General features: G+C 43.7%; 1 protein-coding gene across 6 annotated transcripts; it reads right to left on the bottom strand.

Annotated features, from left to right (window-relative positions):
• Positions 1-1,269: 1,269 nt before the first annotated feature.
• On the bottom strand, positions 1,270-27,136 carry LOC146655916 (serum response factor-like). Of its 6 annotated transcripts, none has more exons than XM_085428673.1 (8): positions 26,022-27,136; positions 18,625-18,891; positions 8,890-9,130; positions 6,463-6,627; positions 6,085-6,195; positions 5,436-5,576; positions 2,313-2,389; positions 1,270-1,791 (listed from the first exon to the last, which is right to left on the bottom strand). In XM_085428673.1, the coding sequence occupies exons 1-8, from the start codon at positions 26,670-26,672 to the stop codon at positions 1,708-1,710; spliced, it is 1,737 nt and encodes a 578-aa protein (XP_085284799.1). In that variant the 5' UTR covers positions 26,673-27,136; the 3' UTR covers positions 1,270-1,707. The 6 variants fall into 6 exon arrangements, with proteins under 6 accessions (XP_085284799.1, XP_085284798.1, XP_085284797.1 ...); XM_085428672.1 differs by having other exon boundaries at positions 2,288-2,389; positions 5,436-5,633; positions 26,022-27,135; XM_085428671.1 differs by having other exon boundaries at positions 5,436-5,633; positions 6,463-6,624; positions 26,022-27,135.
• Positions 27,137-27,468: the final 332 nt, after the last annotated feature.

Raw genomic sequence — 27,468 nt, 5'->3', positions numbered from 1 at the left:
AAAGTCATGTGAGGTGGTTGGAAATAAGTAAAGCTCCCTTTTTGCTGTGCATTCACTTTTTTTTTTTTTTTTAAATCAGCCATGGAAGAGGAGAGGCACTATGGTGCAGAAAGAAGGCTCTCAGTCTAATGACTCATTCTTAATGATTGTTGGGGTACATACTGAGATTGCAGTCAAACAGGGTCTTACACTTCTAGCTGAAGGGAGTATAACATAAAGCACCTGAAGTCACTTTGCCAAATTAAGAGATCCTCATTCTTAGAAAAATAATTCTAGTCATCACTTGAGCAACAGTGCTGTGATTGTGTGCTGAAGAGCAATGCAACGTCTGTACAGTGCAATTACCTGCTCTTGTTAAAACCAGACTTTGGTGCCCGGTGCCTTGATGCGGCTTTATTAGCATCATTACAGTTAACAGATGCTAATCGGCACTCTGCTTTGACGAGTCAGTCTTTCAAATATGGTGGCATTACAAAAATAAGTGAACAATCTCCATCTAATGTCACTTAAATATTCCTTTATGTCTCTAGGCGTGAACACAAAATGTAAAAATAATAAAAAAAAATACAGATTTGTGACAAAGGAAACTTGTTTCCACTGGATTGTCATAGTTTAAATAACTTCTGCACTGGAAGTGCCAGGTTCGGCTTCATTTGGAAACCTCACATGTGAAACTGATGTAATACCAAATGGAAAATTTCCCAGCCCCACCCTCGCTCAAAAAAAGGATGTGGAGAGTAAATGAAAATGATGATGTACTTTGTGACCCAGCTACCCGGAGTCTGAAGGACAGTCCTGCAAATATCACAAAAGGAAAAAAAAACGTCCAAAAAACATCCAGGTTTCTTTCTCCATCTTGTAGTGAAAACTCCCAACAGCGTGACAGTATATACCAGCAAATGATGGTACATTAAATTAATTTACACTGACATGTAAATAATTCTTTTTCTTTATCCAAATCAATTTCATGTACATACAAAAACCACTACGTTAAAAAAACAAAACAAAAAACAAAACAACTACATGCCGCTGCACAAAATTAACCAGGATAAAAATACAAATCATCAATTAAAAAAAAAAAAAAAAAAATATGTACATTTCCAAATCGATTTTATTTTTTAAGTCGATAAGCATCTCCCCGCCCATTTACAAACCTCAGATATGTGCGCACACACTGACACATACTTGTGCACAAACTGCTCACACTGGAACATTCAGACAAACAAATGTCTCTTTGGCTGGTGTGAAGCTGTGGCACTTTGCTGTGTGTGTGTGTGTGTGTGTGTGTGTGTGTGTGTGTGTGTGTGTGTGTGTGTGTGTGTGTGTGTGTGTGTGTGTGTGTACACACACATGTAATTACATAATGTCAAAATAAAGAAAAAAACCACACACACACGCGCAAAAATAACACCATCAAACGGCATAGAAAATAGGTTCCGATGATGGATTTAGCGCTATATCTCCTATGCATCATATATATATATATATTCCAAAACATACTGTGTAAGGGCCTGCCACACATAGGCCCTTGATTTTGTGTGTGTGGGTGTGTGTGTGTATGTGTGTATGTGTGTATGTATTATAAAGTCACATTCAGAAGTATGATGTGAACCCACAAAGGAAGGCATCAATAAATAGAGATGTCAGTCAGTGTGTGTGTGTGTGTCCCTGGGTCTGCCGTGTTAAACAGCTCCAGCCGTCTGTCAGTCACTCTTTGAGTTCTGTGCTGTTCACCACCTGGAGCTCCGTCAGGTTACTGCTGCTGCCGCTCGACTGCTGGCCAATCACCATCTGGAAGGCAACAGAGCGATGTCAGGAGACACTACATCAGACAGCCATCGCACGTCATCACATCACACAGCGCGCAGTGCAGATGGAGATCCTGCTAAAGTGCATGCCATTTATCACAGAGTGATGCTGCAACAGATGCTGATGTTTTCTCTGTTATGTGTGTAGGCTGCGGTCTTATCTATTAGGAGACGTTAGATCCAATTAAAGGACTATTTCTCCTATTCCAGTTCAGTGAGGGGATTTTCCCATCTGCATATAGTATAAAATACAGATTAATTTGATATAAAATGACATCAATAAACTCCTAAATATTCAAGTTCTGGTTTCCATGCACTGACAAGGTGGTTTTGAGTCTATAGCATGTGTAGAAAACAAGTAAGACACTATGCCAGCTTTCATTCAAAAAACAAGAGCCTCCTGAGTGCCAGTGCTCTGTTAGGATGCATTAGTGCGGTCACATGGCATGCTGGTTGCGTAGGGAATTTGAGAGTTTCACTTGTAAAATGCAGATCTTGCCGTACTGGGTGTAGCTGCACTGCTGAGACAGGGATCTGCACCGTGCCTGGAGGTGCTGTGAGGAACACCTGAGGGACACCACCTATGTGAAGAAAGAAAGAAAAAAAAAAAAAGGAAAAGATACATTGATTAGAATTTATTGATTACACTTTTTTAACCCTTGTGATGTCCTCCCGATTTGCATACAATGCAGTTCATCAGGGGTCAAAAATGTCCCCACTTCATTTGACTGTTTTTTAAAGTATAAAGTATAAATTGTCAATTAATTCAGTGTTACACCTTAGTTTTACTTAAGACCAACACATTAAAACAAAATTTACCCAACATTTTACATTTTAGGGCCACCAGACCTTCTTTACAAAAAATACACCCTGTTTTTTAGCGAAAACAAATTGAGAAAATAAAATATTTAATTGTTTAGATAATTTTGACTATCTGACTAACTACAGAGTGCTGTATGTTGAACTTTAGTGAGAATTTTTTTTTTGAACCATTTAAATTTTTTAAATGGCAGCAAATAATGACACTGGTGGTCCTCAGGGGTCAAAAATGTCCCCACTTCATTTGACTGTTTTTTTTAAAGTATAAAGTATAAATTGTCAATCAATTCAGTGTTACACCTTAGTTTTACTTAAGACCAACACATTAACACATAATTTACCCAACATTTTACATTTTAGGGCCACCAGACCTTCTTTACAAAAAATACACCCTGTTTTTTAGCGAAAATAAAACAAGAAAATTAAATATTTAATTAAATTAAATATTTAAAAAAAATTAAAAAAGAAAAAAATTAAAAAAAGAATTCTCACTAAAGTTCAACATACAGAGTGCTGTATGTTGAACTTTAGTGAGAATTCTTTTTTTGAACCATTTATAAATTTTAAATGGCAGCACATAATCACACCTGTGGTCCTCAGGGCTCAAAAATGACCCCGTTTGCTTTGAAGCAACAAGTATAAAATATCATCCATCTCTGTGTTTCAAGGTTTTATTCAACTTTATTCCAACTCATTGCCTGACAGTTTTCTATATTTTGGCATGGTAGGAGGGCATGAGTCTGAGTGAAGGCAAACTTTCATGAGGACAAAGGCGTGTCCATATTTGACCCAAGTGCAGGAGGAAGCTCAGGTTTATTCCTCTGCACTGGTCCCATCATGGACAGCATTCTTTCTGCAGTTGCAGGCCAAGGGGCATATACAGTAAACAAGCTGTTACAGGTGATTGTTTTCTTTTGGAAACCTGCAATGTTAGGGACAACTCGCGTGTCCTGACTGCAGGACAGACGGTTTGCCATCGCACACGAGCATGTTCCATGTACAGCTGGACCTGCATCACATGCTGCCCATGTTTTTGTCTCAAAGTTCCCTGGTTTACTTGGATGTTCTGTTGGAGGGGACAGAGTCCTCTGAAGGGGACTTGGTGCTCATACAGTCACATCAGTACCAGGATCTTACATCACAGCAGGAGGAACACCCACTTGTGTTTCAAGTCAAGTCAACACCAACACACACCATACACCTCAAATGGGAGCACGTTTGTGTCATGAACGACGATCATCTATTGTGTCTTTATCAAGAAATTATGTCCTTTTTGTGCTTCTATGATTAATCTTGTGTCAGCATGAAAACTTCTCTACCAGACTCAGGATGTCATAAACTGGCCGTAGCGACTCTACTGGATGCACGGCAGTAAGAATCAACACACCCACATATGCCTACAGCTGCATTCGGTCCATTTTTCTTCCTCTCTTGTTGTCCCTCCTTGTTCATCATTGAGTTGGCTGTAGAGCAGGTCATCTGCTAATTGGATGGTTGTTGGTTCAATCTCTGTGTGCTCTAGTCTGGAGTTCTTACCAAGGTGTCCTTGGGCAAGTTACTGAACCCCAACTTGGTCTCTGATGCATCCATTGGCATGTGAACGTTAAAAAGCAGAATACAAGCAGAATACACTGTGTGTAATGCTTTCAGTACTCGAGTAGAAAAGCCACTGAAGGAGTATGGGACCTGGCACATGTGCTTGGACTGTGGTAGATCATCTTTCTCTGAGGCACATGAGAGAGTCATGCATCGTCTGTCACTGGGAAGGTTAGAAGACCAGATCAGTGTTTCCTCACGTTACTGCAAATATTCCTCTGTCTCAGCTGACTCCTCTTTCCTGCTTGATTCTTTGTCTTCATCATAATTGAAATGGATGATGTGTAGTCCTCTGATACATCTTCTATTTCAGTTTCACATTCTGAAAATTCAAGAAACTTCAAGAAGCCCAGTCACTTTCTCTCCAAGCTCCTCAGACTACCATGTCCTGGATGCCTGAGAACCTACTTGAACATAGTTCAGATTCTTCATCACTTTTCTTCACTTCATAGCCTTCTTCCACTTCTGCAGGTGGCTGATGTGCTTTTTCAGAGAAAGGGTAGCATGTACTCTAAATATTGACAATATTTTCTATATCTTCTAACCCTGGATCTTCCTGAACATTGATTCTCCCTCCTCATTATACTAGAGGACAATATGTGCTTTGTCCTACTGGTCATTGCTTTGCACAACATGGTAAAAAAAAGTATGCTCATCAAAGTATGCAAATCTCCAGTGCAATGGAGGCTTTTGAGGATACTTTCTGTGTATGTATTATTGTAGAGTCTACCTTACAATACGAAACACTTTGATGCGGCTGTTGTTGTGATTTGGCGCTGTATAAATAAAATTTCATTGAATATAGAGCACCTGCCTCCTCATTGTGCTGCCTGTTGTGGTTGTTATGACCAGTGCTTGACCCCACACATCAGTGATCCAAGATCAAAGATGTTTGAAAACAGTATGGTGTGAAAATACGGCTCTTTGCAACACTTTGTACTTTGGGGTCATTTTTGTCCTACGAGGACCACCAACGTTATAAAATTCAATAAAAACCACATAAATAAATCAAATTACTTGAAACTTATTCCAATCATTCATAGTATAGTAATGAATAACTTCTGTTATTTTCAGACCATTTGATGAATAAAAAACACATTTTTGATAGCAAAAGATTTCTTTAGAGGACAAAAATGACCCGTGGACATCACAATTAATTACAATGCAATCCACATGAGCCACTCAGGAAGCTGTGTGTGCTCGGAGCCTCACCTGTGTCTTGGGCTTGTGCGTGGGACACCTGCATTGCCGAGGTCCCCTGGGAGAAGGCGTTGAGCACAGCCAACCCGCCGTCTGCCAGCGTGGGCGTGGAGGCGTACATCACTGTGTGCGGGCTGGGGTACATCATGTGACCTGCCACAGACGTTGGCACTGATGAAGTGACAATGGTTGCTGGGAGACTTACTGTGGCTGCAAGAAGAGCCAGAAAGGGAGGGAAGCGTCATTCAATGGGTTAAGTGGTGTTTATGCACACTGGCCAGCAGATGGCACTTCATATCTATCCAAATTCAACTGCTAACTCCTACTCATGCAATGTAGAGTGGCAATATTACTCCGTCCTCTGGGAATCAACTCATCCAAACAAGAGGAGAGCAAAAATAAACAGTGCACACAGTAAGAACACAACATATTATGACCTAAAAGGATTTTCTTACTAAAAATTAACAATCAAAAACTCACAAAGGGATCCCATTTCCACTCGCCATCATGATGGGAATAATTATGTACACTGTAGTTTTAATGTTGTGGGACCAGTGTGCAGTTTTTGTTAAACTTTGGTTCACTAAGAAAATCTACAAACCCTGTTTGGAACACGTAAATCTGCCTGAAAGACACACGAGTGTCTGTGTGGTTGGCCTACCAGTGGAGTTTGTAGAGGTGTGGGAGATCTCAGGGCTGCTGTCACTGTTGGAGGTGGGCTGGGTGTTAGGATGGACCTGGATAGCTTGGAGCTGCTGGGGTACCCCTGGGCCTGGAGAGACACAGCGGGCAAAAAGCCACTACGGTAAGTCATCAAACACCTCGCCCAGGCCCAGAAGGGCTGCAGTAGTGTGTTAGGGATGAGGGGTGCAGCAGTGAGGACAGCGAATGGTAGACGAGGTAGAAGTCATGCAAGCAGCATTAGGTGCATGATTATAGAGCAGAAAAGGGAGCGTTAGCAGTGCTAGCAGCAGAAGGTTTATGAAGACATGATTAGCACAGGACACGCACAGTCGTGGCAGCATGCAGAGCATGTCACCTGTGAGGGAGACAGCAGCAGGGAAGCGGAAGACAGCCTGCTGTCCCTGCTGTGGCTGTGGGGTGACGGCCAGGGCCTGACCATGCTGCCCCTGGAGGGCCAAGGAGTGCTGTTGCAACTGACTCAGAGGAATGGTGGGGGTACCAGGAGGGAGAGGAGTGCCTGCTGCAGGGGTGTGCACACAAATACACGCACGCACACACACACGCACAGACACACACACACACACACACACACACACTCTAAGGTTAAGTCTAAATATGAAAGGATAATGCAGTTTGAGAAAGAGCTAATACGTTCATTTCGCATGGAGTTCACTGTCACTGTTAGTCGTTTAATACCTTCAGTTGCTCGACATTTTGGCAGCACTTTAGGCTGGAAACACACTTTCTCTTTTTTTAACATTTACCGGGGCTTTAATCAATATGTTTTTTTAACGTTTAGAACACCGGCCTGATAACGTGACGGCAACCAAACAAACAGAATGAATGATTTTCTGTGAGTGAGTCTCATTTGCAAAGCGTGTTTTGTGAGTCTTTTAAACTGGATTTTTTAAATGTAGTTATTTCCTTGGACAATGCTTGATGCTCTTATGTTGGCGTGATAGCCTGACACCGATGGCATGGTGTGAATTGTGCCACCAGCGTGCACATAAGTGCACAAAACTATCAACTTCTACACATTCCTACAAGGTCAAAATTCCACAGTGTGCTTTGGGTTAGCAAGTGACGCTTTTATAAAAGGTCACCGACTGAAAATAACGCAGAAGTTGAAATTTCATAGATAGCCACGTGAGTAAACGACAAATCAGAGGTCACCTAGTGGTGTGGCGTTTACTTTCAGCACTCAAAGGTGTGTGTTCAAAAAGCTGTAAAACCTGAATCTGCAGGCGTGTGATAGGTCATGTGACGTAAACACTAACTAGGTGAAACTGTCCTTTTGTAAATCCCAAATCATCCACCTGCTGCACAACTTGTTCTCATCTTCCTCCATCCAAGTGAACTAATGCCAGCCATTTCATTTCTAGAACGTGACTCTGGAGCTACACCCTCACGTTTGGTCATATGCTCCACAGACAGTTGCTGGAGTAGGGTGGGGGCAGGCCCCTTCAAGCTGTCAGCTGAGGAGGCTTTAGTGTGGGAGGGTGTGTTGTTCCACCTGGCGCTGCTGCTATGTGCCAGACAGGTGGTGAGGGGGAGAGAGGGCGCGAGTGAGCGAGCGAGAGAGAAAGCAACAGAGGGTGCGGTGTGGGGGGGAGAGAGCGAGAGAGAGAGAAAGAGAGAGAGAGAGCGTAAAGGTTGCAGAGTAAGATGGTGAAAGAAGAAAAAAACCCACATTTTTTTAAAAAGGCGGGAGGACAGAGGCACTGCCTGGCTGTCCTTCACACGTCAGTCAAGATAACAAATAGTCCCCATTAGGCCATCGTGTGTCTGCGCCGTCAGACGCTGTGGCGGAGCACAGACAGCAAAATCTAGCGAGTGACATTACTGTCAGTGCTAAGATAATACAACTCTGACGAGCGCTGGGCATGTTTGGCTTCACAGCTGTAGCGACACTACTGTGACAGAAGACAACATGGCAAAGACTGCCCCCACTGTCTAACAATCCTCAGAACTGTGAACAGAGCAAATAAATATTCCAAAGCATCCTATACAGAAGGAATCATTTTAAATATCTTTTATTGAATTTTTAATATTTCTAATGCCTTGACGGGCAACTGTGATCCTCTTGGAAGTGCCCCTATAGACCCGTATCTGAAAAGGGGAAGCGTAATGAACAATTAAGGGAGAAATCATTTAGACACTCTGGAGGGGACCTCAGATCGAAGCCTGCAGCCCTAAAGTCCTCACCGACTTCCCTTGGGTTTTAAAGCGTCTGCCCTAAATGAAGGGTCACGTCTCGGTTGAGACCACTCTGTCTCCACAAAGTCCGCCTCACATCCTCATATATAATGTCAGCGCAAGCCACCGATCCTTCATTGAATATTCATGACTAATTATGGCCCTTGTTCATCAGCCCTCGCTGCCAGGTCTATTGTGTCCCTCTCACCTAATTATTCCTGTCCCCAAGTGACAATCAAAGGCAGGGCCACTCGCCAACAGACGTGGCTCCCCTGAATACTGGGGGCTTTGTAAAAACCCGAGTGTTGGCTATGAAGAGCTGTTGTGTGATGTAAACAGCCCAGAGAGAGAGAGAAGGGGGGGCACGAGCACTCTGAGATGACGGCTGAGGTCACGCCGCAGTGCCATTTTCATTCTAATCAGCTAATAAGCTAGACAGCACGATGACATTAACAAAACATGAAGGCCAGCAGGAGTGTCTCTTCCAAAGGATGAGGTCAAAACAAACAAATCATTAGGAGTATAAAAACTGAGCTGTGGATGATGAGGACGAGAAGCCCGGGTGGGTGTTTGCTCTCCAACGTACCGGGCATGAACGTGAAGCCGCCGGGCAGCTGCATGACCCCCGTGGAGGCGCTGGCAGTCTTGAGGACGGTCCCGTTGGCACTGATGTTGCTGTTGGCCGAGACGGGGGCCAGGTAGTTGGTGATGGGAAACGAAGATCCGCTGCTCACCTGCATGGTGGTGGAGGTGGTGGGTACTGTGGACTGGGCGCTGCTGGCCGAGCCTGGCAGGGTCGCTACTGTGAACGTCGGCTTCAGGGCGTCCTGTGGGAAGAAACCAAAGGGTTTAGTTCGGCGTTCCCCGGCTCGTGTCAAAATTCTGAAAACATGTTCCGAACTGGAAATTTAGGACTTAATAAAGCCTCGAATTAAAAACTTCAGCTTAAATGAGTAACTGTTCAAGGTGGCGTTTTTGAGGCTAGCATTTCCAGCTCCAGAAACGCCAACAACTGCACACCTAAAACAACACAATTAATGGGGCTTTTCCTCCACGGGCAGCTGAACACGAGGACGGTTGAAGGGAGAAGCCTTTAATTCTCGGAGCATTTCAGGGACCAATGGATGGCTGACATAAACCAAAGCAGGTTTTAACAATCACAGGGCAAATGGCATAAACAAGCTAAAGAAACAGCCTGGGACTCTTCTAATTGCATCCATATGTAAAACAGTGAGCAGCACAGGGAAGCATTTCTCTGCACGACGACACCGAGCCTTGCAAAGAGCAGCGAGATGGATTCTCAAGTCAGCTCCGAACGCAGGGATTTTATTATGGATGGCAACTTCAGACTAATTGGAAAAACATTTGAAACCCCATTAAAATGCAACTCCATAACCCCCGAGAGAGGAAAAAAAACAAAAACCTATTAAAATCATAACAGTGAGAGCGAGGAACATGACTGTGCATCCTCTTTTGTGCAACACCTGACTACTCGGCATCAGCCATTTATCATCTGCAGCCGTTTCTCCTGCAATTAACATCCAGCCCTACCCGATCTGCCGCCGCTTTATAATTTTGTTGAGTTTCTATGACAACTAACTGACCGCGTAACACGGCGGCTTTGCAAAAATAAAATAATACCTTTTTGAAAAAGGCACAGAAATAAGGCAGATGAGGCAAACTTGAGATGAAAGGATGTGAGATGTAGCATCGCACCAAAGAGCTAATGCGAACATCCATTGAACCGCCGAGCAGGATGTGTTGGCGAGTGGGCTGCATGATAAGAGCAGAGTAGGCGTTAGGCCGAGACTATAAAGTACATCGAAACCCACCGTGCCCGTTTCTACACACTCGCACAAGCTCTTATTCACATGATACTAATGATCTCTAATAGCACAATGGGAGTAAGCCTACACATTAGAAGGCATTTAATAGTTGGCACGTCTATGTGGGTTCAGTGTTCTTTGAGGGCTTGAGTCCAGGTGATTGGATTCAATCAAAGAGAGCTGCATCCACATCCAACAGGGATCCTCGGACTCTTAACATTTCCACAGAGGATTTAAAAATAAAAATAAAAAAGGATTTTTAATTTCAAAAGCTAACCCTGATGTGGCCAACATATCAGCTCCCTTTAGTCTGGTTAGAAGCAGTCATCATATATCACCCCGTCTGCTTTTTTCAGCTGCATACACAATGAAATATTACATGGATATAATACAATTACCATTAACTTGCTGCACTATTTGTCAGCTGCCTATGAACTCTGGAACTTGCCCCCTACCCCCCCAATGTCATTTATACTGTCAGCAGTTTGAGGCCAGCCAACTTCCTGGTGATAAACGATTAAAATATTTGATGTTACAAGCTGGAAAAAAAAAAAAAGAAAAATTCCACCTCACGTTAGAGCATATTTAGGTGGTCGGTTACGTGGCTGGATCCTTCAAAGATGCAGAGTGAGTGAATAATAAATGTATAATGTCTGGAAAACACATCTGCCTGCAACATCACACCGGCTTACTATGAGGAAGCAAGTGAAGCAAGCGTACTGCATCTTATAGGGTTGAAATTCCAAAAAAAAAAGTAAGTGTGCACCTGCTATTGATAAGAGGAAAATCATATAGAAGTAGGCGAAGCCTTCTTCTCTCAGTCCTATTGGCTTTTATATGTAACTGATAACGTGGGTGAGAGGTGGAGAAACCAGCATGCTACTGATAAGCCCTTCCAACCACACACTAGCCATGCAAACACATAAATGGAGCTACTGTAAGGACAAGCTTGCTGTCTTACGCCACACTGCAGTCTAATCAAATAGTAATATTTACAACAGTCTTTTAGCATGGCTCCGACTAATCATTAAACAAAGGCTTTTTTTTTTAAAGCCTATAAACTCCTCTAAGTGTCGCAGTTAACGCAGAGTCTTCCAGACTTCACTCTCTTTAACTGTGGGGTTACAGACAGACAAGTCTGAGAAAAGCTGCTCCGCTTACAAGAATCTACAAGTGCAAAACTTTGCACTGCTCTTAGTTAGCTGGTCCACTCAACTCCAGGCTCTGCTGAGGGGCTGTGACAGTTCAAGGTCCTTTACCTCTTTAGTTAAACAGCAGCTGGAAAGTCGGAGGGGGGAGGGCCTCGCAGCGCTGTTCTGCCCTTTCAACCAAAAAGGAAAACGAAATAAATTCACACAACAACAGCCTGTCGGCCATTTGCTATACTATAACTGTCATTCATCAGCGAGTGATTGCTGACAGAGTGAGGCACAGCTGTCACTGCACCGTCCTTCTCCCAGGAGGCTTAACAATGAAACTAAACTAAACTAGACAAAGGGGGGTAACCGGGTCTGCACTGGTGCACGGGCCACAGGTATCACTGATGGCACAGAGGGAAAAAAGCAATGACCACAAGTAAAAATGGAGATATAAAGTATTTCATGAAAGCCAACAGAGCTTGAAGTGTAACTGTAGGGTTTTAGCTACAGTAGCAGTAGAAAGTGTGTGTGTGTGTGTGTGTGGGGGGGGGGGGGTAGACTGAGCAGAGTCAGACCTGTGTGTGAGGTTTGAGACAGGGGACAGGACAGGGGCAGAGTACAAACAGCTGAGGGCACAGACAGCTGGCGGGAAACCTGAGCACCTCTGAGGGAGAATTAACCCTTTCCGGCCCGCAGAGGCAGCAGGAGGCCACGTGTAAAGACGGCTGCCATCTGACACCAAGCAGCTCTCACCGTTCAGGTCGCAAAACACGACTCTGAAGCAGACAGATATGCCGCTCTGAAGAACTGCTCTGTTTTTTTTAAACGTGTGTCTTCTGCTTCCTGTCCCTCCTGAGATCCAATAGGGAGCAGGGGTTTGGCATTCAGAGGGTCAAATAGAGCAATTAGCCTTTGTGCTAGTCAAACAGTCCAGCCGTACCCCCACTATCTCTGTGACCTACATAGCCAAGTTTGCTCTGACCTACTGGTTTGTTTGACCATCTCCGTGTGTCTCCTGTTCAACTGGCCCGTCTATAAACGGTGCTGGCTTTCATTTCAGTCACGGCGGTGCATAGTAAACATAGGCCGAGGTGGTGTAATGCATTCTTTCAGAACAGAAGCGAGAGCAGAGGATCATTCTTGTGATGTAGCCAACGCTTCAGCTCTGTCATTTCCTGCTTAAGCCTCGTTCATCTCCTATCTCAGTACACGGTTACAAAATGATACAGCATATTAATAAGCATGAACTCCACCCCTTTTTACCATAACACACCAACAGTCTGTTTAGCAGATAACACTTAATATTGGCTCCGAATTAACTAGTCAGTAAGTTATTGTTATACTTTTATATTGTGTTGACTGCAGACGATATTAAGCGGCCGCCTTGGTTCAGATTACTGAGTGGATGGAAATCTCAGCAGGTACTTTTTCCTGCCCACTTACATCCTACCACATATACACAATTACCGAAATCTTAAATCATTACAATCACTGTATGCGAGTTGAGAAAACACTCACAGTCATGACTGCAACATCTGCATGAGTTCAAAGGGTAACGGTGAAAATAAAAAGGTACCAAGACTGTACCTTCAACTATTTGTTCTTATCCAACCAAATTCTCACTGGTGGTCAATCCCGACTGTGACTTTCATAGGGAGAGAAAGTTACATCAAGGTATGATCTGTTAGTTTTGGAAGAAATACCACAAGGAAAAAAAAAAAAAAGTGCTTCTACAACTGTGACTTGCCCAAAACGGTGACTGATAGCTAATTAATGTTTACATTTACAATGAATATTACTTCAAATGGTAAGTGTTTAAGGCTTTATGTTTTAAGTCTCAGCATAACTATGGGTAAATTTTAATACAAAGGGCACTAATAGAGGTCTCAAACTGCTCATTCATTAAAAAGCACATCCATACACTTTGCTCTATGCTAAACTATCTTTCCCAACACACCCCACAAGGACTCTTTGACATGCAGACTGGAGGAGTCGGGGACGAACCTTGGTGTATTTAGGAGGTGGCCAGCCGCAGCCTCAAACCACTAACATCCATCAGTAGCAGCAGCCACACCAACCTGGATGTAAACTGCTGATCTAAATAAAAGTTGACTACAGTCGACCCTTTTATTTGTGGTTTTCAAATCAGCCTCACTATGGCTCAGAACACTAAAAACTAAACTAAACCTAACCAAAGCACGACCTTGTAAAACATCCAGCTTAGTATAATGAGGTACCCCAACACAGCACATGAAGGCAAAATTTATAGTTGTGCAGTGGAGGGCTGAGTCGTATCCAGTAAGAAATGAATCTTTGGGAGTCAGACTGCGCAGCCCTTAGTTTGCTATGCAATCTATTTTACAAGACAGGAACATCTTTTTCCCCAGCGATGGGGGGATCTCAAGTATTACACATCCTGGCTCTCCTCTATGCACGGTGAACATATGAGATTTAAAAAAAACAAAGAAAAAAAAAAAACAGATCACACAAAATATGAGAAAAAAAACAACAACATTCGCACATCGAGAATATGTTCTTATAGCTCTTTCATTTCTCTTAAATTTTCTGCATCCTCAAGGTTTGTGTACATGAGGAAAAAAATTAAAATAAAAGCTTCCCAACATTCGCAGGCACCAAACAAGGAGCCGTTTTAAAGGCGGAGGAAATGAGAGAGTAATTAAAAAGGGAAGGACACAAATGATTCTCTATTCATGTGGGATTAATCATTCCAAATTGAAGGTGACAACTGGCAGGCTAGTCCAGTGTTGGTTGGAGAGCCCATTGTGCAGTTTAATGGTGGCTGGCCCTCGTCTAATCTCCCATTTGCTGGCTCCCATCTCCCAGTCTGTCACCCTGCCAGCAACATGGAATTTGCAGCTCCATTTGGGACTGCTAAAAAAGGCAAGGCAGCCCAAGTGGAGGAGGTGCAGCCAATGACGGCTGACCTGTCCAGTTGCTTGCTGCAAACTTAAGGGGGAGGTGGAGGACGGGATTGCGAGGCGGGGGGTGGATGACATGGCTTTTGTCGCAACGTTGCTTTCCACCACCTCCAGCGCGATCGACGTCCTTCATACATGTTTACAGATGTGCGATATAAGCTGTCAGATCTGTTCTTCTCCAGAACTCGGGGCTGCTGGGGAAAACAAACATGCCGCCGCTCAGTCAGGACAAGTGAGCTCACTCTGGACGTTTTCTGGTCAGTGTTGCGTGGAAAAGTGAACTGTGATAATGAGCGCAGCAACAAATAAACTTCACGAGGAGCACAACAGCAGTGACACCAGCAACCAGAACCAAAGAGGAGGGAGGGGGGAGTGAGGGATGAAGTACGGGAGAAAAGGAGAAGGAAACAGTGCGGGTGGGAGGAGGGGGAAAACCAGAGCCGACTCTGATACTGAGAATTCGATGCCAAGATAGATCATCTAAGTAAGCATAAGTTGTGGGATTTGCTATCCCCTTCCAAAAATAACCCAAAAAGCATAAGAAACAAACATCTGCACTGTAGGGACGTAGTATTACTCATAAACTATCTCCAAAAAAAAATGCAAGAAATGCGCAAAAAGCAACAAATCTGCCCTCTAATGTGGTTTCATTTCTCATGTATTCCACCTTTTCCTCTTAACATGCCTCACTCAGACTCTACGTCACACATCACTCTCCCACAATTCCTTTCAAAAGTCCTGAGAGGACCGTCTTGAAGTTACTGCTGCTTTTATGTGTGCTGACAGAGCAATAACAACAAAAAAGCGAGGATTTTCCACAGTGAGTCACACACTAATCTTAATGTCTTATCGTCTCAGGACTCCTTTCGGCTCGAATAAAAGCACTCTTAGGGGGAATGAACTGATCCTGCACTGGAAGACTGCTGAACGTAGAGCCAAAGCAACGCTTCAGGAAAGAAGTCTGTGCCGACTAATTTCGACCAATATCTAGGGGAAAAATGTGAGAACATTTCCACAGCAGCTGCTGCGTTTTACCACAAAGAAGAAATCAGAGGCAAAGACACATGACAGCCCAGCTAGTGACGGATCGGTCCAGTCAGATGGAAAGAAGACACTGCGCTGCGAGGCAGAAAGGAGCTGTCCATCATTTCATAAACAACTATTTGAAATGAAGAACTCCCCTCCCCCATCATGCCAATTTACTCGTGATGTTTTATGTTTAACAGTGACGTGTGGCTTTTTCAGGTTATAGCTTAATAACAATCTATCAGTGCACAGCTTGGTGAATAGACTCATTTGCTTTCTTGCATAGGAAATCAAATGGATAAGATCCCACTACCACAGTCTTTATATTTTACCCAGCATCGCAACGTTACCAGAACTGGTTTTACTTTGTGAAATGTGCAACATGCTTACATCTATATAGCAATTGATGGATGGACCTCCCTGAGCCTGGTTCTGCTGGAGGTTTCTTCCTGTTAAAAGCTAGTTCTTCCTTCTCACCCTCCCAAAGTGCAGCATCTTTGATCGTTGGTGTTTTCTCTGTGTCGTTGTAAGGCCTTTACCTTACAATGTAAAGCGCATTGAGATGTCTGCTGTTGCGATTTGGTGTTATATAAATAAAGACAATTGAATTGAACTTTTCCAGCTGACCACTCAAAGTGTTTTAAACTACAAGTCACGCTTAATCTTTATTCTGTGTATCTCCCACTACTTTATCTGCCTCACATCCACGGCCAATTTAGAGCCACCAATTACACCCAGTATGCATGTCTTTGGACTCTGGGATGAAGTGAACACAGATACAGGAAGAACATGCAGACTCCAAAGCTGGGGTTCAAACTGAGAACCTGCTTACCTGCTTGTGACCCAACAGTGTTAAATGCTCCACTACCATGCCACTCAAATGTACTGCAGACCAAATCATTTCTCCTTTAACTTCCTAGGACCTGGCGTCCACATATGTGGACATCACATTTTGGGTTGTCTAACCCAAAATACAAAGCTTTGTTCTACAAGGGCCTGATATCCACTTACACGGACGTTATACTGCCACTGTTTTTCAAAATTTAAAGCGAATGTCCTCATATGTGGATTTCATTTTTCTCAAACAAAAATCAGGTAAAAAAGAAATCAATAAAAAATCTGGTAATTCTTTGTTTTTACATTCATCAGGTCCCAATCAGCAAAGAGAAATCAAAAATGCATGCCATGAAAGAGTTCACACATACAAATAAATCAGAAATAAAGGCTTGTACTCTAAAAGACGATACTTGCTCCAAAACTAGGGAGACTTGAGCTTTTCCGATCCAAGGAATAATTTCAGGCATAAAATCTTCCTTTTCTCCAGTACAGACAGAGCTACGCTAGCCATTTCCTTTGTTTTCCAGGCTTTTCGCTAATCTAAACTAAGCCGCTGTGTGCTTGCCTCGAGAGTGGTATTGAAAGACAATCAGTGAACTAGCTATTACACTGTTTCTGTTAAGCCCTATCAGTTTATTTTGTCATTTGATTTTATGAGCGATGCTAAAGGCACCAAATTACATCTACTTCAATCATCTAAGCTTTTCCTTTTTGCTTCTTCAAAAGGTTATCCGCTCCCCCACCAGTCTTTGCAAAACCCGGATTGTTTAGACTACAGTGGAGTGTATTCATGACATACTATTCCTGATGAACAGCGTCCAGACTCGGCAGAAGTTCACGCTGCAAGCACACACATAAAACGATCCCTCGCATTCGAGGGATCCGATCCACCTGCTTGTCCTGTCCTAACCGCCTGACGAAATCTCGCCCGCTGACGATTTCTGCTGCGTCCCACTGTACACAGGGGTTCACGAGGTCTCACGCTAGCCTCCCACACTCAAAACTGCAGTTGGAGGTGGTGGGTGGGAGTGGACGCTCAGAGGTCACAGTATCACAGCCAGTCACCCAAATAGCTGTCACATGAAATGGGACGAAAAATGTTTCCAATACACCCGCTCATATCTACTTCCAGAACCCACCCCCTACCCCCCCACTCCCTGCCCTCCATATCACTAAAATGAGAGGAGGTGGTGGTGCTGGTGGTGGAGGAGGGTGTGTGTGTGTGTGTGTGTGTGTGTGTGTGTGTGTGTGTGTGTGTGTGTTGGGGGGGTGAATCACAGGACTCCAAAGACAGCTGCAGCTTATAAGGAATGTGAGGGGCCTCAGCCAAGAGTGCAGGCAGGGAAACCATACCATATATGGCAACAGAGGCAGAACTAATTTTTATCAATGAGCAGAGCGGGCATGAGAGTGGCTTAACATGCAAAGGTTGATCTCCCATCCCTGACGATGTATGGCATGTGTTAGTTAGCGCCTTGTGAAAACAGCATGTGGGCAAACAGTATGGAAGTGTGCGTCTTCAAAGGGGAATACTTAAGCTGGGTAAACAGTCGAGGGAATCCAGCACGTGATTGCACAAAGCTGACAACAGCCACCGATCAATTCAACGCTTCAAACCCTTAGATGTTTTAAAGTTCAACGACACAGAAACCAAACTTTTTCATTCAAACTTAAAATAATAATTGGGAGAAATTAAGTGAAAGGTTACCTGTTGTATTATTATTTATCATTTCTATAATGACGCAAATTGTGAAAATGCGCAACATCCAAATATTTTAAGACTCACACATCCTGTTAAACAACTCAAAGTGAATATCAGACGTCTCTGTCCCAAAAATCAAACGTAAACAGCAAAAGCCTCCATATAGCAGACCGCGTGTTTCTCGTCCAAACACAGCCCAGGCCTGCAGTGATTTATCTTCACGAGTGTTACGAGGTTTTCCTGGATGAGGGGTCAAAAAGGTAAAAGTGAAGACGGCTCTCTTTTTGGTGGAGCGGGGATAAATTCTGCACGTCTTATCCGGCTTTCCCTTCTGCACGAATGCTTTGAAGGACTACTGAAGACTTCTTGGTTTCACTGAAAAAACGATTTGGTGCCCAGAACCAAACCGCGAGCCCAAACCAGAAGCCTCACATGTTAACGGGCAAAAGTTCAAAAGTGTGTTTACAATAGGACAAAGATTATTTTCCACAGCTGCTTGTGGGTTTGATTTATTTGTTCTCCTTGTACGCTGGCCTTTTCTGGAGAGATTTCCCATTATATCCATTAGCGACTCTACTGTGCTTTATGAGGGGTTTTGGGGTTTTTCTTTAATTTGCACTGAAATCCATGTCTCTATTAGAGAACAGACAGTGAGTCACAATGACTTTAGTACCTGAACGCAGGAGAGATGAGCTGTGGAGACAGATACAGGAGTGAGCGCAAATTATTAATAGTTGACCTTTGCTCTTTTGAAACGAGGCAGCGAGTCTTATTATTTATTAAATGTTTGTATTTTTTGTCTTGGCCAGCTGGAGGACCGGCCTGCAACCGCTTTCACTTTATGATACTCACCTTTGTGTCGCCCATGCTCTCCGACTCCGACACCTGGTAGGTGAGGTCAGTCTCCTCAAACCCGGTGGCGCTCATGCGCTGATCTGTGGACGGGTCGGAGCGCGGCGGAGAGTCTGGCGAGTTGAGGCATGTCTGGATCAAGGCTTTGCCCGTTTCACTGGTGATCATGGGCTGGAGTTTGCGAGTAGCAAAAGTGTACACGTGACCCGTTTCGCTGGCCACAAGTAGCAGAACCTGGGTTCCCGTCAGGGTGGAGAGTTCATAGGCCTGAGAAAGTGAGAAGAAGATGTGATTAACCGACCGAGAGAACGGGCCAAGAGTCGAGCTAGAAATCCAAACATCAAAAAAAAAAAAAAAAAAAAAAAAAGAGCTAGTTCGCCAAATTAGGGCTTGGATTACCTTCACATCATGTGCAAATTAACCCTAAAAATGGAGGAGGGAATGAATCTGTGGGAAAACAGCCAAGAGAACACTAGAATCTATAAATACTTCTTTGGTGGACTCTGACGTATAGCACAAATGAAACTAAAATAACACAAGATAAGGCTTCCCAGAATAGAGAGTGTGATATAGTCGAGAGACTGATTGCAGGAAAGTGCAAGCTTGATAGACAGGGGGAATAGTAGTAACTGAGTCTTGACAGGAGGAATATTTTAAACACTCAGAGGTGGCTGCCTGCAAAACACGAGGTCTCCGTCGCACTCCGCCGGCTCGTCATTCATCGCACAGCTTGCAGACACTCGCATTAAAGCTCCCCAGAGCGAAGGGAGAAGCACACCGAGATTCAGCTCCATCCAACGCACACACACGACCGAGTGCACCCTGATGCTGCACTCGGTGTGAACTCCTGAGAAAGCCTTTATCTACATGAGTCATCAGTTATCTGGAGGATGCTCCTGGTGCTGCGAAGGCACAGTGCCGTTACCATCGCCTTGGCAAGCACAGCGTACCCAGAGCCGAGCTGACAGATGTGCCGTTGCAAGGTGGAGCGGAACACACTGTCAGACGCAGCAAAAAGGGGGAGGGGGAGGACATGAATCACATTCAAATTAAAGCGTTTTATTGAGGAGTTATAAAACCCATGTCGCTGTCCGAGTCTACTCCACCATAGTGTGCTCATTATGGACCGTATCTGTCCTGTCTTCACTATCTGACCACATAATCGGCTTTAGTGTGCAGTAACATGACGACAGAGAACATAAAGGCTAACGATGACTAGCTGCAACTGCAGCGGCTCGCCGGCACGCTGCACTTATTTAACCTGAACGATTCGACTCCGACTTAGTGCTGCCTGCAGAGGAGGGGTCCCTAACAACAGAGCTCGATGTTTGGCCAACATCCATGACAGAAAAGGAATAATTTATCAAGTTGAGAGTGCTATGTGGCAACACAAGCTACATAGTGCTTTAATAAGTTTCCTTGCTCTGCTGATTTTCACATAAATATTTATGACTGCAGGGCGTGTGGTGGTGCTGCTGGTGGCGGTGGTGTTCCTCTGACTGTAATTGGTTCTTATGCCACAAAATATGCCAGCCAGGTCTATTTATCAAATAACTGAGAAAAAAAAGAAAAGAAAAGACCCATCCACAAACAACTGAAAGTAAATGTAGTTTTAACCCACTCCCACCCAAAAAAGGGTTTTCAGGGTTTGTCTTCTTAATTAATGCAAGTCCCAAACTTAGTCTTAAGAGAAGTCAGCTGTGGGTTTAAATCCCTTGAAAGTCTTGGTTGGTCTTCCCTTCTCATGCAAAGGCGCATTCAGCAATTTTACAAAGATGGGCACAGTAAGGATCAATCGCTTAACTCAGCGGCCCCCAACCTTTTTTGCGCCACGGACCGGTTTATGTCCGACAATATTTTCACAGACCGGCCTTTAAGGTGTCGCGGACAAATACAACAAAATAAAACCAGTACCGGTACCAAAAAACAGAAGATTTATTCATAACACAAGGGGAAAGACCCAGGGAAACCGAGTTAACGATAAAAACGCTAAAGAGAAAAATTAAGCTATAAACCGACAAAACCCCTGAAAACCATATATTTCACACCCAAGCCTCAACTCCCGCGGCCCGGTACCAAAAGACTCACGGACCGGCCCGGGGGTTGGGGACGCTGGCTTAACTTACATACACTAGTCAGGTACAACTTGCAAATACTTGGTTGAACCCTTCTGCCTTCAGAACCATCTTTGTGGAACTGTCCCATGATGTTAATCTCCCATTCCCCCACATCCCAAAGTGCTCTACTGGACTGAGATCTGGTGACTGTGGAGACCGTTTGAGTACAGTGAACTTATCGTGTTCAAGAAATCAGTAAGATGATCTGAGCTTTGTGACATGATGCATCATCCTGCTGGAAGCAGCCTAGAGAAGATGGTTACACAGCAGTTATAAGGAGATGGACATGGTCAAGTAGGCTATGCTGTTTAACAGTTGGTACTTAATCACCCACACTATGTTGTTTGCACCATATTCCGATCATACTATTTGCATGTTGCAGAAGAACTCAAGACTCATCAGATCAAGCGAAATTTGTCTGATTTTAGGCTCGGTTTCATGTTCTTAGCAGATAAGGTGGCACCAGTGGGGTCTTCTGCATCTGCGGCCTATCTACTTCAAGGTCTGACATGTGATGCATTCAGAGATGCTTTCCTCCATATCTTGGTTGTAACCCGTGGTTGTTTGAGTTACTGTTACCTTCCTATCAGCTCGAAGCAGTCTGGTCATTCTCTTCTGACCTGTGACATAAACAAGGCATTTTCACCCCGTGAACTGCTCCCCATCTCTCTTCTTTGGAGCATTCGCTATAAATTTTTGATGGTTGTGAAGAAATCCCAGCAGATCAACAGTTTCTAATATACTCGGACCAACCTGTCAACAACCAGGCTTCAATCAGTTAAATCTCCTTTCTTGTATATTCCTGAGCTCCATTTGAACAGCAGGTCGTCTTGATCATGGCTAACGTACTTAAATGTATTGAACTGCTGCCATGTGATTGGCCGATTAGACATCTGGGTTTTAAGAGTAATTGAATAAGTGTACCTAATACAGTGGGCAGTCAGTTTATGTACAGCAGCTATCTCAAGTGCTGAAAATAATATTTGTTCTAACTTTTCAGAGATATTCTCAGAAGGATTTGATGATTGTGTTACTAAATGTTTTATTTTATTTTCAGACCAAATATGCTACTTGAAGATAAGAAGCAGGGCTCTGTGAAATTGGCAGCCATCCTTTAATCCTCTAAACTTTAGTAGACTAAATTATTCATCATGTAGCTGAAAAATCTAGGACTGACCCATACTGAAGTTCCAATTTGGCCAAAGCCAATGCCTCTCCTTTTTTGTATTTCACGCTACCATTAAAAAAAACCCAAAACACTAAAATATTTAACACAGCAGATGAATATCAGCCATTCAGCTGAGACTAAATGCAATCGTATGTCAATGTATTCCTGAGGAAAAATGAATAACTGCCAGATACACAGTAGTTTGCAGTCCTTCACCTTCTATGTCAAGAAATAAATAAAATACTAATAGAAAGTTCCTGAAACCTAACACTGTGCCTTAAAAGTCTCATAAAATCACCAAAGTTATAAGAAAAAGAAGCAGAAAAATGTATTCTTTACTCAATTTTATTTATATAGCACCAAATTGCAACAACAGTATTTTAAGGTAGAGACCCATTAATAACAGAAAACAAAAAGTCCCAAAAATCATATGAATCCCTTATGAGCAAGCGCTTTGGCTACAGTGGGAAGGAAAAACTCCCTTTTAACAGGAAGAAACCTCCAGTAAAACCAGGCTGAGGGAGGGGCGGCCATCTGCCACAACCAGCTGTGGGTGAGTGAATGAAGACGGGAAAAACACATGCTGTAGAAGAGAGCCGGAGATTAATAACAAATAATTAAATGCAGAGAGGTATTTAAAGACATAGTGAGTGAAAAAGGTGCTGGAAATCCCCCAGCAGCCTAGAACTATCACAGTGTAACTACTAAGGGAGGATTCAGGGTCACCTGATCCAACCCTAACTATATGCTTTATCAAAAAGGTATCAAAGTTTAAAGCCTAATCTTAAAACTAGAGACAGTGTCTGTCTCCTGAATCCAAACTGGAAGCTGGTTACACAGAAGAGGGGGCTGAAAGCTGAAGGCTCTGCCTCCCAGTCTACTATTAAAAATCTAAGAACCACAAGTAAACCTGCAGTCTGAGAGGAAAGTGCTAACGAGCTAACCGCGCTAACGACATGCAGCCCGGAGGGGCTGCACGGCCTAAAACCCTTTCATTTTCTCAAAACTCGACAGTGCGCCTTATGTATGAATTCTGGTTGTGCTTACTGACCGCGAACCGATTTTATGTGGTACACAGCGCTCAGCAATCTGTCAAAAAATGTTTTAATATGACTTTGCTAAGCTACGGAGCTGCACGGCTTGATGGATTGTCTTGGAGGATTACGGCTACCGGGGAGGAGCCTCGCGGAGTGATACGTACTCTGTGTGTATAAGGACCACAAATGGCACCTGTTCAGAGACGTGGTGCAGCTGTGAAATCTGTCTCTTTGTTATTATGCTCAGCGTCTATTAGTTTACATTTTGACTGCACAATTGTGAGCTTTTTGTTATGCACAAAAACAACATTTTCTTTTATTTATGGACCATGATTATTTAATAAATGCTGATAATTTATTTTTGAGTAATTTCTTCATGTACATCTACGCTGTATGTAAATAAAAGTGCCCGTGTGACATCTGGGACACAGTGTGACTAAGAACTCTCTTTTTGTTCTTAACTTATGGCTTTAAAAAAAAAAAAAAAAAAAAAAAAAAAAAAAAAAATATCGAGATATATATCTTATATCGCCATCCAGCTAAAAAATATCGAGATATGAATTTTGGGTCATATCGCCCAGCCCTATTATCTGGCTTCATGGGTAGATAAAGCTGGGTGTCATCTGCATAGCAGTGAAAATGTATGCTACACCTTCTAATGATAGTGCCTAAGGGAAGCGTGTATAACGTAAACAGAATTGGTCCTAGCACGGACCCATGTGGAACTCCATAATTAAACTTACTATGTGAAGAGGACTCTCCATTTACATGAACAAACTGGAGTCTATTTGATAGAAATTATTCAAACCACTGCAGCGCAGTACCTTTAATACCTACAGCGTGCTCTAATCGCTGTAATAAAATGTTATGATCAACAGCATCAAACTCTGTACTGAGGTCCTGCAGGACAAGCACAGAGATGAGTCCACTGTCAGAGGCCATAAGAAGATCATTCGTAACCTTCACTAAAGTGGTTTCTGTACTGTGATGAGCTCTGAAACCTGACTGAAACTTTTTAAATAAACCACTTCTCTGCAGATAAAAGGAAGTTTGGAGATTGGCTTGCAATTTGCTAAGGACGCCGAGTCAAGTGGTGGCTTTCTAAGTAACGGTTTAACTACCTGACGGCCTGTGGTACATAGCTGATAAATAAATATAGGTTTATCCTTCCTTGAGCAGTCTTGCAGGAATTCTGTCTAGAAGACGATGGTTTGGAGCAAATAATGTGTGTGACGCTGACAAGTTATGATTTCTCTAATGGTTACAATTTTATTTGTGAAGAAATTCATGAAGTCATTACTCATAGGCACAAAAGCATTTTTAAAAAAAATGTAATATTTCAATTAAATGACAAATCATTCTTTCATTAAACTCATCAAAGCAGGAAAAACTTTAGGTGTAAGTAATAGCATAATGAATATATGGACGCACTCAATTTAGCCGAGGCCATTCCACAGCACTGCACCTGAGCTGAGTCACACATAATGTTCTTCATACCACTTGTGCTGCTTTCCCCACTATAGAAAGTCATATCATATATGCCACATATTAGTACTAATTGAGTAACCCTGAACCTCAAACTGACGTAATTATTTAACAGTGTGTGTTTACAAGGCTGCAAGCTGAGGCACACATAAGAAGAGAACAAACAGGCCTGTGCTACACTAACTGCATCCTTCAAAATGAAAGTGGGCTCATCCTAGACCAATCTATGAATCTTCCCACTCCACCCACCTGTCATTTTCTGTGATGGCTGGCATAGTGTGGGCAACCTTTTCAAAAAAAAAAAGAAAAAAAAAAAAGAAAAAAAGAAAAGAAAACCATCCCCACACTGTGTCAAATAGTGTTCATGTTGCCAAGAGCCTACATAAAGACACCTCAGTTTCCACGACAACAGTCTGGGATACATAAAAAGAGAGAAACACAGCAGAGCGCATGGTGCAGCCGAAGAAACACAGGGACAAGTTAAAGGAAAGAGGGGGAAAAAAAAACTCCTGGACTCCAATAAAGCACCTCTTACAAGTGTTTATTTAAAGTCATGATGAAAAGTGGTCGAGTCCACATCACAATAACTGCTGGGCTTGTGGTCAACAGCTGACCCCAGCTCAAGTAATCCACTCTCCGTGACTCTATACCAAACGGTGGTGTTTTATTGTGGCATCAAATCATGTGGGTGAGCTGTGAATTTCCTCAGAAATGTTGCTTTAAGGAGACAGTAATGAGAGCAGTTATGACTGAGAAGCAAGGTTTGTCATCTTTAATGTCGCCTGCTTATGAGCAAGAGTCAACTGACAAAACTGGAAACCAGGACAAGTCATCAGTGAGACTTAGACGTCTGTGTAATGTACAGCACCATAATGCATGCACAGACAGACAGCACCCCACCACCACCACACAACCCAGGCTTCTCGCTTCTGTCTCAGTGTTCTTTGACCGTTCTTTGGTCTGTTTCCCTGGGGTTTAGTTAGCTGTTGGCACATACAGGCCGACTGCTGCTTACTGCCACATGGCTGCCGCCTGTAAGCAGTGACGGAGTGAACAGGCTGTGACTTGTGATGAGAACTACATCTAATAGTTGCAAGGATGTCTGTGAAGGTGTGTGCGGGTATGCATGCATGAATCAGTTTATACGTTTCTGTGTGTGATAGTTGGGATTGGGGGTGTCATAAATAGACCTGTCATTTGCTCTATTCTATTTAAAGCCCAGTGGCTGTCATGAATGTTCTGACTTCCTCACATCCACTGAGTCACTTCTGGACCACAATGGCTTTGTCTTTCATAAGAAATACACTGACACAAGACTGACATCAGGTCAGCAGCATGTAGGCTCACATGAAAAAAAAGAAAAACCCCAACCCAAAGTCTTTCTTGTGGTTATTGTAATAACAGATGCACACTGTCCCAGGGTGTTGTGATTTTTTTAAAAGGTTATTAACAAGTGCACTTCCATGAATGACTGCAAAGCACCCTACAGTGTGACACTGCTGTACTTCCAGGCCAATCAACAGCTAAAAGAGACTCTCAAATCAAACGCTGGCGCAGCTGGATGAGATCCAGACGCATCACCTGACTCACCTTCTTCATTATGCCCGTCTTCCTCTTACTGAAAGTGGTGTACCGTCTCAGCTTGTTGTCAATAAATTCCATCTTTATCTTTACGCGTCCACGTGTCTTCTTGCCCGGCTTTGCCCCGGCGACCCCTCCGGGCACCATGCTGTAACCTCCGGGAGATACTCCTACCTCCTGCCCCGACACCGCAGCCTCCATCTCCCCTCTCTCCCGCTTCACCCCTCTCCTACTGTCCCCAAGTGAACCCACGGGTTCGTCATCATCTCCGGAGTCCGAGTCGTTATCTGAGCCGCTGCACAGAGGCGCACTCTCCCGGTCCGGATCGAAGCGGGTTCCGTGAGGCAACATTACTCCTGGACTTAAGCCCACCATGCTGCTTTGAACGGAAGTCTGAAGAGGGTTTACACCGGTCCCGTTCCCCGGCCTCGCACCTCTCGGACCCCCTGGACCATTAGCTCCCAGCATCCCAATGGTATCTCTGTCCCCCTGTCGCCCTGCAGCACCGGTACTCTCGCTGACCCCGGGTAGAGCTTGCCCTGATCTGACAAGAACGGGACGAATCCCGCTGCCGACCAACCCCGAGCCGTGTCCTGTGGTACCCCTGCCTGAACCCGAGCCGTTTCCAGGTGGTGCCGATCCAACCTGGCTCGGTAACATTATATATTTACTGGAGCGAGTTTTTTAAACACCAGCCAAGACAGCTGGATTCGGTTGCCTCGTAAATGACTGATAAAACGCATACACGTCCGGGCCACGATATGTAAACAAACCCGACCAAATGATGGTTCAGAGACTCCAGGAAATTACCGAGACAAACTTTCGAAAGTGATGCTGCCCCCAAGACCCTTCAACCCCGGCTCAGTTTGCTTCACCCTCCTCCTCTATTTCCAAAACTCTGAGCACTTTCTCAAAAAGGAAAGCGCGAAGAGCGACCTCCATATTGCTGCGCCACGTCACCTAGTCCGCCATGTGAACCGAAAATAGCTCGAGTGTCGATTTGCTCGCACACAAGTCGAAGTTTCTCTCAGATAATGTTACAGTATTTCTCTTTCCGTGTGTCACAAACGAACATAAACCTCAAAATTTAAGACAGCGAAAGCGACAGCGGAGTAATACCTCAGCCGAGGAACTACTTCCCTCCTTATAAAGAGATACAATGTTTCCTTATTTGGTGCTGTCTCTCCTTATTTGGTGAGTCACAGCGTCGTGTACGGATTGGCTGAGGATTATCTGAGGAGTGCTGTCATTGGTCAGCGAAGCACACTAATTAGAATAAATACCAAAATGGTTGCGCTAACCGACAACGTCACCGTGGAGAAGTAAAAAGGCACTAACATAACAAAACATCCAACTTTTATTTTATTTATTTATTTTAATTACCCACAGGTTGTGGCGCCTATACCACACAGCAAACTCCCATTTTCCCGGAAGTTGAACTATATCATCTCCTTTT

Source organism: Rhamphochromis longiceps, linkage group LG13, assembly GCF_057381845.1.
Source record: "Rhamphochromis longiceps isolate RC_006_pf linkage group LG13, R_longiceps_female_GT1.1, whole genome shotgun sequence".
Taxonomy (NCBI): Eukaryota; Metazoa; Chordata; class Actinopteri; order Cichliformes; family Cichlidae; genus Rhamphochromis; species Rhamphochromis longiceps.
This window is presented reverse-complemented; position numbering and strand designations above follow the sequence as displayed.